The sequence below is a fragment of the Mchenga conophoros genome, linkage group LG3 (genome assembly GCF_057382185.1).
Source record: "Mchenga conophoros isolate Kocher_MC1m ecotype Shallow Benthic linkage group LG3, M_conophoros_male_GT1.1, whole genome shotgun sequence".
NCBI classification, from domain to species: domain Eukaryota; kingdom Metazoa; phylum Chordata; class Actinopteri; order Cichliformes; family Cichlidae; genus Mchenga; species Mchenga conophoros.
The window spans coordinates 28,681,384-28,699,710 of record NC_140528.1 but is presented as its reverse complement, the minus strand read 5'-3'; the positions used below and the strand labels follow the sequence as shown (position 1 = coordinate 28,699,710).

General features: G+C 44.8%; 1 protein-coding gene across 2 annotated transcripts; it reads right to left on the bottom strand.

Annotated features, from left to right (window-relative positions):
• Nucleotides 1–1,654: 1,654 nt before the first annotated feature.
• On the bottom strand, nt 1,655–15,486 carry LOC146577998 (uncharacterized). Of its 2 annotated transcripts, XM_085256708.1 has the most exons (11): nt 15,425–15,486; nt 14,968–15,053; nt 10,787–10,881; nt 5,612–5,653; nt 4,901–5,182; nt 4,587–4,826; nt 4,252–4,491; nt 3,662–3,730; nt 3,476–3,505; nt 3,351–3,392; nt 1,655–2,486 (listed from the first exon to the last, which is right to left on the bottom strand). In XM_085256708.1, exons 3-11 carry the CDS (start codon nt 10,839–10,841, stop codon nt 2,260–2,262), a joined length of 1,227 nt encoding a protein of 408 aa, XP_085112834.1. In that variant the 5' UTR covers nt 10,842–10,881; nt 14,968–15,053; nt 15,425–15,486; the 3' UTR covers nt 1,655–2,259. The 2 variants fall into 2 exon arrangements, with proteins under 2 accessions (XP_085112834.1, XP_085112824.1); XM_085256698.1 differs by lacking the exon at nt 15,425–15,486 and having other exon boundaries at nt 14,968–15,417.
• Nucleotides 15,487–18,327: the final 2,841 nt, after the last annotated feature.

The following is an 18,327-nucleotide window of genomic DNA, read 5'->3' as shown; positions in this document are numbered from 1 at the left end:
GCTCTTCTGTGTTGTGCCATCCTCTTAGCCAGAGGTGGTTCGATTTCCCCGATGTATAGATCCTGGCAATCCTCCTGCACTTAGCAGCGTACACTATGTTACTCTGTTTGTGTCGGGGGACCTGATCCTTAGGGTGGACCAGTTTTTGGCGCAGCGTGTTTTGGGGTGTAAAAGCCACAGAGATGCGGTGTTTAGCAAAAATGCATCTGAACTGCTCCGATACTCCTGACACGTACGGGATCACTCCAGGTTTTTGCTTAGGCAGAGGTTGTCCTTCTCTCCTGGATCGGCTGGAGCTTTCTTTAGGAGCCTTTCCAGCTTTGACATTTGAATCTGATGTGTCGGTCCACCGAGTTAATGTGAAATGTGGAGCATCCTGAGATTTGATTTTCACCCAGGTGTCATCCACATACCTGAACCAATGACTTGGTGGTGTTCATGAATGAGCACAATGAACACGACAGCTTGTTTTTAACCAGAGCTGAGCTTATCTTTCCTGAAGACGTTCATTTCCACATAAACCGACGAATTAGAAAGACTCCTCAGTCCCAGCAGTGTCTGATCAAACCGATCCTCTGTTGAGGAGACAACGCTGTTCCTCCATTGTGGTCTCATCTGGAGGTCAAAGGTCAAAGCAGCTCTGCTGAAGGTCAAAGGTTAACTGAACCCTGAGTCTCCTGATGAGATCATGTTCTGTAGATGATGAGATGTTCACAGTGAGGAACATGTCTGTCTGCCTGCCTCTCTAACATGCTCTTTCTATGTCAGCCAATTAAAAAGGAGCTCATTTTATTAACGTGGTTCATTTTCTCAGTTTTAACAGTCGACGTTTTCTCTCTTCTAGTGTGAGTTAAATATGTTCAGTAGTTATTTACATATTTCAGCGTCCAGCACAGTTGGGTGGAGTCAGTCCTGCTGCTCTCTGGCTCAGGTCCTGCAGCCGTCGTTGTCTCTGGACAAACCTGGATCTGAGTGATGCATCTGACCTGTGAACTCTGACCCTCGTACGAAGAAGCAGCAAGCACAAACGCAGTTAACCTCAATTAAATCTGAAGTTATTGCTCAGGATATTCCACTGAGAGCTCCACAGCAGCTGGATCCACAGCAGCTGGATCCACAGCAGCTGGGTCCACAGGTTTAATCTGGTAGTTTTCCTGGCCCTGCCCACCCAGGAGCTGTGACTCCTCCCAGTCTCAGCGGTCAGGTGGATGCTGTGTAAACAGCACTGCACACTGACATGAACAGAGGAAATGTTTGTGTCTGTATCTGCTGAATACACTCAGTGATGGAGCCTCAGAGGTCACACAGGTCAGATCTATGGTCAACCTTTAGGGATCTCCTTACCTGGATCACTGAGCGTGCATCAGGACATTTTTCATGGAAACATGTATGATTTTGTGTTTATTTAGCAGTGACCATGCTATTGGGTAAGAGAATATCCTGTAGTATCAGTGGGAGGGTTTACAGGGCTGTGTTCATCGTCCAGACCTCAGTAACAAATTTAAAGACGATGAAGTTAGTTTTTCACCTCGTATGCTGAGGTAAACTTACTGACTTACACATCAGAGCTCCACGGCGTCACAATCGGCAACAACACATCATGTGGAGAGAAGAGGAGGAGCCAAATGTAGACAACTGAGGCGAGAGTGAGGTTGAACGGAAGGAGAGTCATTTATTGAGGCTGGAAATGTTGACATACATAAAATGTGAAACCAGGACTGGACTCACTGACTAAACTGGGGAAAATAAAGCAAAAAACAAGGAAAACTGGAACATGAGACCAGGATGAACTAGACCATGACGTGAGAGACACAGGAAACAGGCAAACTGACAGAGGAAAACAGACACAACATAAGCACACAAGGGTCATTAGGGAGAGTGGACCTGACGACACACAGGAAGCAAAGCTATACACACTGAACACAGGACGTGGCACTGTCAAAGTAAAACAGGAAACACTAATTCACACAACATGACACAGGAGACGGGAGGGAAGAACGGAAGAACTAGACGAACTTGGAGGACAACGGGAGGAGACGCACATGATGCACTGGGAGAATGTACAGGAGGCACAATACAGACAGAGGACACATGACTTAAGAGACATGCACAGAGGACAGACTTACACAGGAAACAGGGATGAAGCGATAAACTCAAACCTAACTAAGACATACTGACAGCAAACACTAGAACTTTTCTCCAACACAGCAAAAGAGGAACCAAGATACAGAAATACTGCAGATGCTGTCAGTCTGCAGCTCAGAAGGCATGCTCAGTGGTGACATCAGCAGTGACATCATCACCATCTTCAGCCAGTCCCTGACCTCCTCCATCACACTGGCTCATCTCCATGGAGACGGCCGGTTTGTTCGGTGTCTTCCTGCTGCAGCACATGGACAGCAGCAGACCAGTGGAGATGCAGTACGGACAGAAGACCACTAGATGGCAGACGAGTCTGAGCACAGACTCACAGGGAGGAGGAGGAGCTGAAAGAGGAGGACACAGAGAGGGGAGTCAGGAGGAGGACACAGAGGAGGTCAGGGTAGCCTGTTTTGTCTGATTTTAAGTCGTCTGTGCTCTGAGGATGTTGAGTGATGCTCAGTCATGTTGGAGGATCTGAGCTGAACCGTCTTCACCAAACTTTCAGAAGTCTCCTTTTTTCTTCCACCCTCAGGAGGTGGAAGTGTCCTCCTGCAGACAAGAAGTTTCCTTCCAGCCTCCTTAGACGTGTTAGCTAACCCTGAGTCTGATTTAGTTTTATAACTTCCTGTCGTCTGCAGTCCTCTGTGCTTGTTTCTCATGTTTGTAGCTGGTCTCAGAACCTCATACTGCAGTTTCAGACCCTGCTGCTAGAAACACATGACTCATCATCATGGACAAATTTGCAGCCTGTGACTCTTGAAGATCCCACAAACTGCTGCAAAAAGTCCAGGCTCAAGAAAAAGAAGAGCGGCTGTGACTCCAGAAGCTGATGGAGCCTTTTAATGTGTTCAGAATCAGAACCAACATCCCAGTCAGACCCTGAACAAAGGAGCAGACCAGCTTTGTGCCATAACACACATCGTTTTCTCTAAAAAGGTCTCTCAGAAGTTCAGAATGACGTGGTGTCAAAAAGTCACAACGTTTAAAAGTTGTTCAAACAGCAGTGAAACATTAAAAACAGCAGCTCTTACTGTTAGCATGAAAACCTGAACAGAGAAGCTGAAGCTTTATTTATCAGCTGTCAACATTAAGTCAGATAAAGGAGAGAAGAAGAAGAAGAGGCTGACAGAGGATTGTTAGACATGATGATGGAGCAGCCACCACAGAGCACCTACATCACCTCAGAGTTCCCGTTACCTTCAACTCACCTGTAGAAACGGTCAGAGCAGACAGCAGCAGCACACACACACCTGCAACAGGACAGAGGTCACTAAAGGTCACCAAAGGTCAGAGGTCATGATGAGGACAGACAGGTGTAGGAACATCAGCTCACCTGCAGCAGTCAGCAGAAACAGGCCTGAAACTGAAGAACGCACTGATCAGAGATCAAATGGTCACATGACCAAAGAGAAGCATTCAGACTGCAGTGATTGGCTGTTCCCACACATCAATAACCCACAGCGCCCTCCAGTGGTGGAAACACAGATAATACATGTGGAGAAGCATGAAGGAGACTCACAGCAGAGGCAGACGCTCCGTCTCAGACAGCCGTCACCTCCACAGCTCCACAGCTCTGCTCCCCGACCTCCTACATCACACAGAGCAACATCAGCACAGGAGGAGTAATGGTGCACATCGAACTCATGTGATGGTTCGTGCTGACAGCGTGATGGTAAATGGCCTGTATTTATACAGCGCTTTACTCGTCCCTAAGGACCCCAAAGCGCTTTACATATCCAGTCATCCACCCATTCACACACACATTCACACACTGGTGATGGCAGCTACATTGTAGCCACAGCCACCCTGGGGCGCACTGACAGAGGCGAGGCTGCCGGACACTGGCACCACCGGGCCCTCTGATGGTGTTTGTCAGACAGTAGGAAGTGCTGTGAACTTGTTGTTCCTGCAGACACATGAGTGGAAGGAAACCTGGGACCAGCTGAATGTGTGATGTGTAAACACAACTCCTCTGTTTTCAGACGCACAAACATTATTGTTCCAACTCGTCCTGCAGCAGGTTTTAAAAGAGTTGACGGGAGCGCGGCTGCTCTCGTCAGCTTTAAGCGATAAAGGAACAGGACTTTTACTTCTGTGCAGGTTTATCACCTTTTAGTTTACTGCAGAGGAACAGGACTCCACCCAGAACCAGAACCAGGAGAACCACGGAGACCACACCTCCTGCAACTGGGACCAGGAGAGAGGGAGGAGGAGGAGGAGAAGTACAGGGAGGACATGTAAGAGCAGTTTTTACAGGAGGAGCAACGTTTGTGGAGGTGCTTGGAGGAGGAGGACAGTGAGGAGGAGGAGGACAGTGAGGGGGAGGAGGATGGATGATTTTGGGAGGATCTGGAGGAGAGATGATGAAGATGGTTCAGTCAGTTTATTATCAGGTCACAATGTTACATCATTTTTTAAACAGGAAGTGATGTCAGTGTTCTGACCTCTGACCCTCAGAGAGCTCTGAGGAGACTTTCCACCCTCATCAGTAGAACACCAGTAGAGACCTTCATCAGCCTGCGTGATGTTAGTGATGTTGTGCTCTGGTGGTTTATGACCAACAGAACTTCCTTTGATGAAGAAATAAGCTCTGACTGTGGCACCATTCCTCTTCCTGCAGCGCAGAATGACATCACTTCCTGTCCTCACAGGAAGTGCAGGGATCTCCAGGATGACATCTTTATCTGACCATCAGAGACAAACAGAGTTAATGAGAGCAGAGTCACACAGAGACAGAGACACAGCTGGAACATCTCACCTGTAGTGTCTGATTGGACACTGAGGGAGACGTTGTCACTCTGCTGTCCAGAGGAGTCCTCACACCAGAAGGTTTCACTGGGAGCAGAAAGATCCACAAAACACGAGGAACCAAACTTCATCCAGAACTCTGAACCAGCTGCTCCACAGTCCTCAGTGAGTCCTCCTCTGGTCCTCTTCACTGTCCATCCATCAGCTGTCTGTCCATCATCAACACAACTCAGAGACACTGAAGAAGATCCTCTGAAGACCTGCTGAAGGTTTGGACTGACAGACAGAGACACTGGAGGACACACACACACACACACACAGACACACACGCACACAGACACACACACACACACACAGACACGCACACACACACGCACACACGCACACACACGCACACACACACACACACACACAGACACACACGCACACAGACACACACACACACACACAGACACGCACACACACACGCACACACGCACACACACGCACACACACGCACACACACACGCACACGAACACACACACGCACACACGCACACACGCACACACACGCACACAGACACACACACGCACACAGACACACACACGCACACAGACACACGCACACACACACGCACACGAACACACACACGCGCACACACACACACACACACACACACACAGTAAGTGTATTTGTGTTCTTGTTGGAGTCTCACTGATGGTTTTCACATCATCAACTCACCTGCAGAAACAGTCGGTGCAGACAGCAGCAGCACACACACACCTGCAACAGGAGGTCAGAGGTCACTAAAGGTCAGAGGTCACAAGCAGGCAGAGTTTCTCAGCTTTGACTCTGAGCATCGTCACCATGTTTGGCTCCACACACTAAAGCACTTTTCTCCACACTCAACATGATCACAGCTAAATGTGGTTCCCAGCTCATCAGTGAGCTCCTCCACATGTGTGTGAGGCTCAGAGTCAGCCAGGGTTAAAATCCTGGCAGCACAAGCTAGAGCTCAGTTTACTCACAGAGCAGAAACATGCAAAAGCACAGGAGAGTGGAAACTGTGGTTGAGATGTGTTACCAGTATAACTGAGACACAGTCAGTGTGTGAAACAGAAAAGAGGACGTTCAAGTTCTTTCTCTTTTTATTTATCTCCCTTTGAACATGCATCACATTGTGTTATGTTGAAATGTAGCATCATGCATAAGAACAGTCTTACATGTGTGTTTACTGCTATGTTGCATCTACATCTGCATCTGTGTATTTATGTTGATCCTCTGGACTTCAAGACATCGTCTCTGACACGACCTCTTTAAACTATAGTTTAATACACCTGGTTTACATGGTCATTACACATACACACACGCACACGCACGCACACGCACACACACACACACGCACACACACACACACACACACACACACACACACACACACACACACACACACACACACACACACACCTATCCTTGTCTTTGGTACATCGTAGGGACACCTGACCAGAACATGTATCGTGGGAATCATCCTTCCTGGTGGTTATACAGCACTGAGAAAAATAAATAAACCAGGCTTTATGTCAGAAAGGACGTAAGCCATGTTGTTACGTCAAATGATCAGACAGAGTTCCCACAGTAGGAACAGCATTTTGGGTTTGTTTCAAATTGTGCTCATAAATATTTTAAATCAGACTGCCTAGTAGTGAACTCAGTTTTAACCCTGTAAACCAAAATATCTGAAAACTCTGTTTGTGCATCCATAGATGAGAATGTGTGTAAAAATATGTACACAAGTTACAATGTTTTAATTAAGGTCAGATTACAGATAAAAAGCAAAAACTACGTGTAAAACTCTTCACTCAAGTTCCCTCGCTTGTTTTTCTTCCTTTCAGCTCATTGGTCAATGTCATGTCAATCACAAATTTAACAATCAGAGAACAGATGGGTTTCTATCTCTATTGTGTGTATGGCTCACACACACACACACACACACACACGCATACAAACACACACACGCATACACACACACACACACACACACACACACACACACACACACACACACAGTTACCAAGACTACATGAAGTACCCTCAGAAGATCTACTAGATGATGTGAATGCAGGACCACACCTACTGCAACCAGCTCATCTACACCACGGCAGGAGAGATCAGTGAGATGCTACAAGCAGCAGTGGCCTCCATGGAGAAGGAGACTGGAGGCCAAGGTCAAAGTATCACGGAGGGAGGTTGAAGTGCTCTTGAGCAGCAGTTCTCCAGGGTTTATGATCAGCATTCAAGTTTTTTTCTTTGGAAATATTTGGTTGTTTTCTCACTGGTTTCCAGTCGAGTGGAAGTCAGCAGGAAGTCACATGTAGTTAGTAGGATTAGCATCATATTGAGAACAGGGTGCTCTCTGTGGCCTGTGCTGAGCTCTTTAAGGTGGATGGAAGAGTCAGCACTGAAAATCCACCCACGCACAGACCTGTACCTACCCCCATCACTCCCAAGACACATGGTTTTAAAGGTGAGTGAAATGAGGCAGCAGTAATACAGAGATGCTATTTCCTGAGGAGTGTGCACTTTTTCACGTATTTACCTGAATATTCCTATTTTCCCGTAAAGGAAATCACCTCCAGGAAGGCCTGTAGTCTTGTCTGTGAAACGGTGACATTGGTTCTAAAGACCAATCACATACATAACAGTGGCATAGTCAGGCTACGACGCTGAATTTGGTCAAAGGACGCCATCATCTACCTCCTGCACCGAGCTCTGACTCACCTGGAGAAGCCTGGAAGGACTGTGAGGATCATGTTCTTTGATTTCTGCAGTGCTTTCAACACCATCCAGCCACGACTTCTGAGAGACAAGCTGGAGCTATCGGGAGTGGACCACCACATGTCCCAGTGGATGCTGGACTACCTCACAGAACGCCCACAGTATGTGAGGACACAGGGCTGTGTCTCTGACACGCTGGTCTGCAGTACGGGGGCCCCACAGGGAACTGTGCTGGCACCGTTCCTCTTCACCCTCTACACTGCAGACGTCTCCATCAACTCCCCACGCTGCCACCTACAGAAGTTCTCTGACGACTCTGCCATAGTCGCCTCATCACAGGTGAGGACGACTCAGAGTACAGACAGTGGACTCTGGACTTTGTGGACTGGTGTCAGCAGACCCACCACACTGACACCGGTGAACATCCAGGGAGTGGACATTGAGATAGTGGACTCTTATAGGTACCTGGGTGTTCACCTGAATAATAAACTGGACTGGAGCCACAACACTGATGCTCTTTACAGGAAGGGTCAGAGCAGACTCTACCTGCTGAGGCGGCTGAGGTCATTTGGAGTCCAGGGAGCGCTTTTAAAGACCTTCTATGACTCTGTGGTGTCATTTTTTACAGTGTTGTATGTTGGAGCAGCAGTTTATCGACAGCTGAGAGGAAGAGGCTGGATAAACTCATCAGGAAGGCCAGCTCTGTGCTGGGATGCACCTGGACCCAGTGCAGGTGGTGGAGACAGAAGGACTCTGGCCAAAATAACATCTCTGATGGACAGAGTCTCCCAGCCCATGCATGCAGATGTTGCTGAAGAGCTGCTGCAGTGACAGACTGCTGCATCCTCGATGCATGAAGGAGCGTTTCTGCAGGTCCTTCCTCCCTGCAGCTGTCAGACTGCACAATCTGAACTGCTCCCAACAAACACAGATGTTTACATCAATGCTGTAACTGCAATAAGTTAATCAACCGATTCACACTATAACCAAGGTTTGCCTCTTATCTGTATTTAATTTAATTTACTTTAATAATGGTATGGTACTCAGTTTTTGGTAACCATTGTCCTTCATGTAAATATGTAAAAATTGTGTATGTTTCTGTCCTGTGTCTTGTGTACTGTTTGTTTGTATATGTGTCTTTCTTGCCGCTGTTAAACCCTAATTTCCCCTGTGGGACAATTAAAGGATTATTCTATTCTATTCCTTTTTAATGAAACTATTTTATGGTTTAATCACCAAGTGTTGTGTTTTATACACCGTTTCATGTACACAGTGTCCTAGACCACTGAAATCAGTATTTTAAAATGCTCTTCCTGCTTGTTTAACCATAATTATTAGCGTGTAGTCACTCTGGTGTACTGGCGAATTATTAATGTGTATAAAAGTCCAAAGTTTTTATTTAAATTCATGACCTGATGGCATTGTTTTTGTAAACTGTTATTAAACGATGGTAAACATTAAGTAGACTGAACTCAATTTTCATCAGCTTGTTATTAGATCTCAGGTTACGTAAGTTACCAGTACTTTTTATTCAAAGAGCTGATCAGTTTATTTGAGTTGTCTTAAATTAGAAAAACTCAGTAAGCTGGAAGTTTTGACTATATGGTTTGAAAATGCCACGTCACCACCGTCCTCCTCTCACAGATCAGTCCGCGTAATGGTTCGTTCATGGTGCCGCCATTTTTTTCTGGAATATGTTGAGCAAAGCTGGAGAAGCTTCAGCTCAAGAGATCATTGTTGGCATTGCTGTGGATCTTTACCTGATACACTGACTCAGTGAGTAAATCTTTACTCTTATTCAAACTGTTTTTGTGCCTTCTCTCAGTTTAGCACCAGGTTTATGAACTTGCTAGCTAGCTAGTGTTAGCCTAGTGTTGCTGCTGCCTCTGGGCTCATGTTACTTAAAAATTAAGCCACAGCTTTAAAAACATATAAAATCTCTCAGTGAAGTTTTCTGTTGATTGTTTGAAATAGAAACGTGAGCAGATACCAGATAAGAGCCCAGCTGTTAGGGGCGGAGCTTGTTTTCAACCCACTTTTACAACATATGAACTGCATCTTCTTAACCTCTGTATTTATTTTAATTCTTTGTGGCAGCTTTTCACATCACATCAAACTCTTACAAGTCTAGAAGAGCAGCTGTTGGACAGAAAGACATCAGCTGAGTGGGAAGTATTTTGGTTACAGTTTACTTCCCACAATATGTTAGTAGCTGTCACATTTATGTTAATCAGGCTGAACTTTAATCATACTTTACATCAAACTGCTTTACTTGCTGCTTCCTTTGTGCTTTAGTTTCCTGTCTTCTGTTATTAGACCTGAGATGTGACTGCTCTGTGCTGTTGCTGATGACTCCAGTTAATCCTACAAGACATGCTGTGTAAGTAAATACAACGACAGTTTGGTCTGCATTCATTCAAAGATCATATCCTACAGACTTAGTTTAGAGGGTCCACACTGTCTGCACTGTATATAGTGAAGTCTGCAACTTTTTGAACAGTGACATTTGTTTTGTGGCCAAATTATTCTGCAGATCACCAGAATAAAGTTGTGGAAAGCCTTAACTAATAATAATAAACTAATAATAAGAATAATTAAATCTGAGACGTCGTTTCATTGTAACATTAACAGTGATGACAGCATAACTGTTGTTGTTCAGCAGAACAGTGTCCAGGATGTTGGCTGATATATTGTTTTACATTTCAAAATAAAAGTTGTGCTGATTTAAACACCCCTACAAGAAGTGTTGTTAATTATTCTCTTTTGTTCACATTTGCATACAGTGTTATATTAATATAAGTTACTACAAGTTGTTTTTTGATGTAGCAGAACTTCATGTTTGTCAGTGGGTGAACAATCAGTGTTACACAGTCAGAATCATCAAGTTATTCTTAGAACTCTACACTTAATGAATAAGTTGTCCTAATATAGTCGTCTTAAGCTTTACTCTGTTTTTTTGAGGCAACAAGTTTTATTAGTTTTTTTTTAGTTCTGGGAGCTGATGAGATTTCACAGTGTGGATTTAGTGTCTGTGTCTCTGTCCTGCATCACAGTTCCCCACATTCCCGGCTGTGTGTAGCAGAGGTTCCCTTCAGTTTAATGCTGATGAATAAATGAGCAGCAGCTCTGAGTTTGACTCACCGAGGAGCAGAGAGACACACGGAGTCTTCATGGTGTCTGGATGACGACTGAACATCAGTCTGAGCAGAGAGACGCCTTCAGCTTCATCACTTCCCCTTTAACAAGTTTAACACATGAAGTGTTTCACTGGCTGAGCTCCATGTGGCCACACTGTGTGGTTGGTGAGGGCGGGGCTTACTTTACTGCGCCGCAGCCTGTAGTTATCATGTACCAAGCTAAAGTTCATCATTGTCCCAGCACACACACCACTCAGGAAAAGGACAAAGCCCACCATCAGAACCATTAACACCTTTTCTGAGGAAGCTCAGCTGCAGGGCTGTTTTGCGCACAGAGTGTATCTGAACAGGATGACCTAGAGACTCACACAACCGCAGTGCTGGGTTACATCAAACACTGCATGGACACTGTCACCACGGAAAAGCGTGTGCGACAGACCGTAAACCCTGGATGACAAGTAAGCTTCAGGCATGTCAAAGGCACACAACTCTACACGGTGGGCCATTTATATGGATACAGCGTAACAACATGGGAATGGTTGGTGATATTAAAGTCCTGTTTGTGGCACATTAGTATATGTGAGGGGGCAAACTCCTCAAGATGGGTGGTGACCATGGTGGCCATTTAGAAGTCGGCCATCTTGGATACAACTTTTGTTTTTTCAATAGGAAGAGGGTCATGTGACACATCAAACTTATTGGTAATGTCACAAGAACAACAATGGTGTGCTTGGTTTCAACGTAACTTTATTCTTTCATGAGTTATTTTCAAGTTTCTCTTTGTTCACAGCCATTGACATGTCGAAGAGGTTAACACGTGAGGAGTGAAATCATGTTGATATCTGGTGAACGCAGTAACCGGGTCATTGCAGCAGATTTCAATGCAGACACCCTACGAGACCACCCATCTCCATGCTACAGTTAGCAAACTGCTGGCTAAGTTTCGTGAAACTGGTTCAGTGTTGGATTTGCCAAAATGTGGACGCAAGAAAACTGTCACTAATGAAGAAACATCAGTGGCTGTCCTAGCTTCATTCAGCAAGAGCCCACAGCGTAGCACTCGCCGCATGTCACTGGAGAGCGGCATTAGTCCAACATCCCTTCAGCGGATATTAGCTACTCACAAATGGCACCCTTACAAACTCCAGCTACTGCAGCATCTCAGCGAGGATGACCCAGATCGGCCACAGAATTTGCAGAATGGGCAAAAAAAAATTGGAACAGGACCCTCAGTTCACGCAGAAGATTTTGTTCAGTGATGAGGCAAACTTTTATGTGAATGGTGAAGTTAACAAACAAAACCACCGCTAATGGTCTGACACTAACCCACATTGGATGGATCCCTCCAAGACTGTTGGACCAACAAAAGTGATGGTTTGGTGTGGTATATGGGGCACAACGATAGTGGGTCCATTCTTCATCAGTGGAAACCTCAAGGCCTCTGGATATTTGAAATTGCTAGATGATGATGTGTTTCCCTCTTTATGCACTGAAGCTGGCACGTTCCCTGAGTTTTTCCAGCAAGATGGTGCACCACCACATTATGGGTGCAGGTCCGAGCATTCCTAGATGATCAGTTTCCTGGAAAGTGGATTGGTCGTCGTGGGCCAGTTGAATGGCCCCCAAGGTCTCCGAATCTGACCCCCTTAGACTTTTATCTTTGGGGTCATCTGAAGGCAATTGCCTATGATGTGAAGATACGAGATGTGCAGCACCTGAAACTACGGATACTGGATGCCTGTGCTGGCATTTCTCCTGTGGTGTTGCTATCAGTGTGTGAAGAGTGGGAGAAGAGGTTTGCATTGACAATCCAACACAATGGGGAGCACATTGAACACATTTTATAAGTGGTCAGAAACTTATAAATAACTCATGAAAGAATAAAGTTACGTTGAAACCAAGCACACCATTGTTTTTCTTGTGACATTACCAATAAGTTTGATGTGTCACATGGCCCTCTTCTTATTGAAAAAACAAAAGTTGTATCCAAGATGGCCGACTTCTAAATGGCCACCATGGTCACCGCCCATCTTGAGGAGTTTGCCCCCTCACATATACTAATGTGCCACAAACAGGACTTTAATATCACCAACCATTCCCATGTTATTACGGTGTATCCATAGAAATGGCCCACCCTGTACATACAAATCTGGGGACCAGGACATGTACAGCAGAGCAAGAGCAGCAAAACTGGACTATTCAAACAAGTTATCAGATCTCCTCTCTGAATACGACTCCAGAAGGGTATGGGAGGGCCTGAAACACATCACCAACTACAAAGGTAATGGGACAAATACAGATAACATGGACATCTCATTAGCAGAGGAACTCCCCGCTTCAAGAGAACTGCAGACATCCCCACCATGCACACTGCCCACAGCCTCCTGTGAGCACAGCCCCACACATTTAGCCTCCAAGAACAGCAGGTTCACTGTGTGTTCAGAGCAGTGGCGTGTCTAGAAAACTTTTGTTGGGGGGGCCAGGTAGGGGCACAGATTTGGAGAAGGGTGGCAGATGTAATTGGCAGATAATGTTAAAAACAATTCTACCAACCGTTAACCATAATTCAATAACCCTGTAAACCTAATAACCAAATGCACTTTTAACTCTTATTAGAATGAGATTTTAACCACTACGGTGCAAAGTTTTTAGATACTGCGTTGATAAAGTACAAGAGATACAATCAGTCAGTGTTTACTCAGCATTCAAGGACAGCAATATTTGCATAGTATTTTTACTGACATGTAGTGCACATATGTTTTGGGCAAAAACATTTTTGAATATTAAAATATGAACATCTGTAACAAACAATTGACAAATTAGCCAATGCAAAACTTTATCTGCCTGTTAAAAAAAGAAGATAATCTTCTCACAAACTGGTGTTTGATTTTGAAACAGGAAAAAAGTGGAGAAACAACTGAAAAGACTAACATTTGAATAAAACCTGAAAGCAAGTAAATACTTTCTATGCTGCCTTATGGTAAACTTTGGTAATATTGATAAAGAACAACACTGGCTGATGATAAAATACAGTCAGCTGGCATGGTGACACTGCCAGTATTAACCTGCAGGGCTGGACTGGGACAGAAAATCGGGCATTTTGACTACAGATCGACCCACCAGGTATTAAAGCCATAAAGACTTTGAATGAAAACAAACCCTGTTGTGACAGTGATGTACAGTCTTGTTGGTATATGTATGATTTCTATACATTTTACATCAGATAAAAACTTTGGTTGTAAGATTCAGATAATTATTTAATAAAAGCGAGATATTTTAAATGAGAATAAGAAAGAAAAGTATTTCTTTGTGCCCCCCTCTCCCTGTTAATGCCCTACCTGGCCCCCTGGCAAAACTTTGCTAGACCCGCCCCTGCACAGTTACCAGCTGTTAGCTGCTTAGAAAAGAATCCTGGTGTTATTTGTCTCTCAGAAACAGTTCATAACTTCAACTCATTCATGTCACCTAAAAGGTAAACCTGTTTCTCCATCACAGCTCTGATGGTTCAGTAAGGACATCTCCTGGTTTCATCTTCATGTTTCCCTCTCACCACATATCCAAACCGACATCATGACCAGCAGCTTTACAGCTGTGGCTCCAGCAAACATCAGCTGATACTAGAAATTAATATTAAATACATTCTAACAACAGCTGATCAAGCTTAAACGTGCTGCTGTTGTTTAGCGCGACATCTGCTGGTTTCCTCTTTCTGGTGCAAAGTGAGCGATAAACAAACAAGAGAGCCGATCAGCTGATCATTGATCAGTTTCATGATTGAAGTAGAAACAGGAGAGGGAGGGGGGAGAATGAGAGGAGAAGAGGCAGCTGTGCAGCGTAAAGACAGAATAAATCCAGCTTTGTGTCTTTTTCCATTCTAGCTAAAGTCCGGGACAAACTGCGTCTCTTCTCAGCTCAATACAAACGTGTAATATTTTCTCTGATTGAGGGACCATTCCATTTTTTTAAGGAGCCGTTGGCAACTCTACTAACTAACCTTATGAATAAAATAAAGTTCACTATCAGTAACATCATAGCAACTGAACAGCTGTACAGAAACTCCGTCATGCTAGCTCGGGCAGTACGAGTTATTGGAACTGACAGTAAAAAGTCAGCAACATGAAAATAAACTCCACCTAAACTTAGTTTATATCTGACCCAGATAGACTGCAGGTCATAACTTCTTACCTGAAGTTCAGTTCACCTGACACTCGGACTGGTGGCTGCCTCGGGGCTCTCCTCCTGCCTCCCCTTCCTTCATCCACCTGTTGCCTCTGTGGAAGCCCCGCCATAGCCACCATCAAACAACTGAGTTATTTTTACACATCGACCTGCATCTGGCCAATCCACCACCTCTCATTGTTCATGCCATTACAAAAAAAATAAAAAATAAGTCACCGGGCACATGCCCGGTATGCCCGATGGCCAGTCCAGCTATGTTAACCTGCAACCAAATCTGCAGCTCCATACAGCAATGTTACGACTTAGATTATATCTTATAACTCATAACTCTTATGTTAGCTGCCCTCAGTAGCATACTGTCTGAAATATTCCACGGCTGCAATAATTCTTTAAGTGTTATTTTTTCCTTGGTATTCTAATTTCACCGAAGTTTACTAAACTCAACAAACTTAATATTACTTACCGGGACATTTATTCTGTCCTCGTTTTCTTTCACCGAAGAATAGTTTCCTGCAGTTCTTTCGCGCTTGGCTCTCCTACCTTTGCTAACGTGATGCGCATAGCGCAGAAGCGATGCTGCATTCACTTACACTCGGATATCTGAGCGTCACCGTGAAAACATAATCGGACATTTGATATTTGATTGAATTTTATTGTTTTGCCTTTGGGGTGGCACCTGGGGTGGCCAGTCTGGTTTGGGGGGTGGCCTGTGCCCCCCCAGGCCACCCCGCTGGACACGCCATTGTGTTGACGGTGGAGGTTTAGCCTGGGAGGGCATGGGCAGCGAGGCCGAGGAGCATCATCAACGCCGACCACAGGCTCCAAGAAGGCATCAATAGGATCCAGGAAACGCCGAGACACAAAAAATCCTGGAAGTAATCCAATTAACACAATTCCTTAGTAATTCCTTAGATCAACCTTTAGCTTCACCAGCCCACCGCTTTGTTTACCCCGGCGACTGTGACGCCTTTGCCCGGAAGGTAGCGTGGAAACCCAGTACAGGTAACCCGAGATACAACTGGGGGCAGGGTTGCTGCCCACCAGCTCCAAAGGACACAATATTTTCGACCACAGGTTGGTCCAGTAGTGTCTGGTGATGATGCCCCAGCAGAGACTTTTTTTTGTTGATCACACAAATTAGAAATAATATAAACATGAACAAGCTTGACAACGACAGACGAGCAGCCACACACACCGGCGCCATCTTGTCATCAAGTATAATGCAGATTATACAGATACAGATTTAATCTCTCAGCTGGCTCCCGTGACCTGGCCCTGGATAAGTGGAAGAAGACAGATGGATGGAAATCAAAAAAATGATTTTCATAAATTTGTTAAACACAGTTAAGAACAGAGAAATAAATGAATATTTTTAAAAAACCTTTGTGTCTGACATTTAAATTCCTCATTCATTCCTCACTACTTTTGTCTTTCCTGTTCGCTCACTGATTAGCACATACACATTATATTAGCAACGAGATTACCTTTGGGTTAACAATTGGATTAGCTCCTGGATTAGCTATCAGATTAGCTCTGATTATGTAAATAAACCACACTGTGTGATGTAAGGAGCCCTCTGATTAGTTGGACAGACTGGGATTTTTCTACCCTGCTGTTTGTGCTCGTAGCTTTGTCCTCCTAAGAAACCTGTGTGAAGACCCTCCAGGTGAGTTCCCACTGAAACGCTCCAGAGTAGCAGTAAAACAGCTGTATGAACATCTGCAGAGGGATGGTTTATTAAAGAGTGTCAGTCACATTCAGAGCTCAGCAGCATCGGTGAGCTGAACTTTTAGGCTGCTGTCCCTGTGAGCTGGAAATTTTTACAGATTTAGGACATTCAAGTCTGTGAAGATCTTTTCAACTTTAAAGTCAGGGCTCACAGAAGAGTCAAAGATCCAGGGAGATGGAGTTAAAACACACAGGAAACCTGGGAGTGTGGGCTGTTTATAAGAGAAACATTCACTTTGTACTGACCACAAACTGAAATGATTATGAATATTATAAACAGCTAGATGGAGCCACAGGACTGAGAGACAGGGCCTTTACTCTGACATGTGACTGATGTGACAATCGGGTCAGTGTGGAGAAACCACAGATATGTTTGTTAGTGACCTCAACAGTGGATCCTGTTGTGGATCCAACAGGAGTGTTTTAAAGACCTGTGTAAACATGTGATGAAATCAGCTATGATTCCCTTGATGTTAAATCCATCCATCCATTCGCTTCCACTTATCCTTTTCAGGGTCGCAGGGGGCGCTGGAGCCTATCCCAGCTGTCATAGGGCGAGAGGCGGGGTACACCCTGGACAGGTCACCAGTCTGTCGCAGGGCCAACACACAGGGACAGACAACCATTCGCACTCACATTCAAACCTATGGGCAATTTGGATTAACCAATTAACCTATCCCAACAAGCTGGACGGTGGGAGGAAGCCGGAGTACCCGGAGAGAAAACACGGGGAGAACATGCAAACTCCACACAGAAAGACCCCGGCCTGATGGTGGAACTGAACTAGGGACCTTCTTGCTGTGCGGCAACAGTGCTAACCACCGTGCTGCCCATGTTAAATATAATCGTGTTTAATCCCTGACATCTGTCACAATCTGAAGAGGAACCAGGAGAGCCCACAGAGCCGAAACTCACAGTTAAAATAAGGACAGCTGTCCTCAGATCAGCAGGAAACCACACAAAGAAGAAGTGATGCAGAGGGGAGATGGGAGGCTAAAAATACTGCAGGGCTGATAGAAATGAAGCTGATGAGGCTGACAAATGTTCTTAAAGACGTTTTCACACTGCAAACATCAGCTTTATGACTCTGTACATAGATCAGTGATCAGGTCCATGGTTGGACACAGTCTGAGTGTTTAAAAGAAGAAACCTAAGATGACGAGTAAACATTTATCCTTCAGACTTTATCACCTTTGAGTCAAAGGCAGAGGCTGAAACCTGAATCTGTAAATATACCTGCTGCACCATTATGACACACATGTAGTCATTTATACACACTGTTAGCATCCTACAACATAGGAGAATATGACAGGACGCACAAAGATACAAGAGCTAAGAAGTGCACGACCGACCCATGGGCCACCAGCAACATGGTGAGCATAAAATCAGCCTCACAGTGGCTCTGAGAGGCAAACAGACTGGAAGAGGAAAAAAGAAAAGGACTAGTCCTCATCAAACCAGACCCCAAGACATTATTTTAATTGCTTCACTCTTGATTATATAACTTTAGTTTAGTTTTATTCTTTTCCCTGTAAAAACACAGCCTTGGTCTGATCCAATGAAAATTTAAAACCCCACTCATGTGACCATCCTTCAGCTTCAAAATCACTTCCTGTATCTTTGCAGTAATAAACTCTA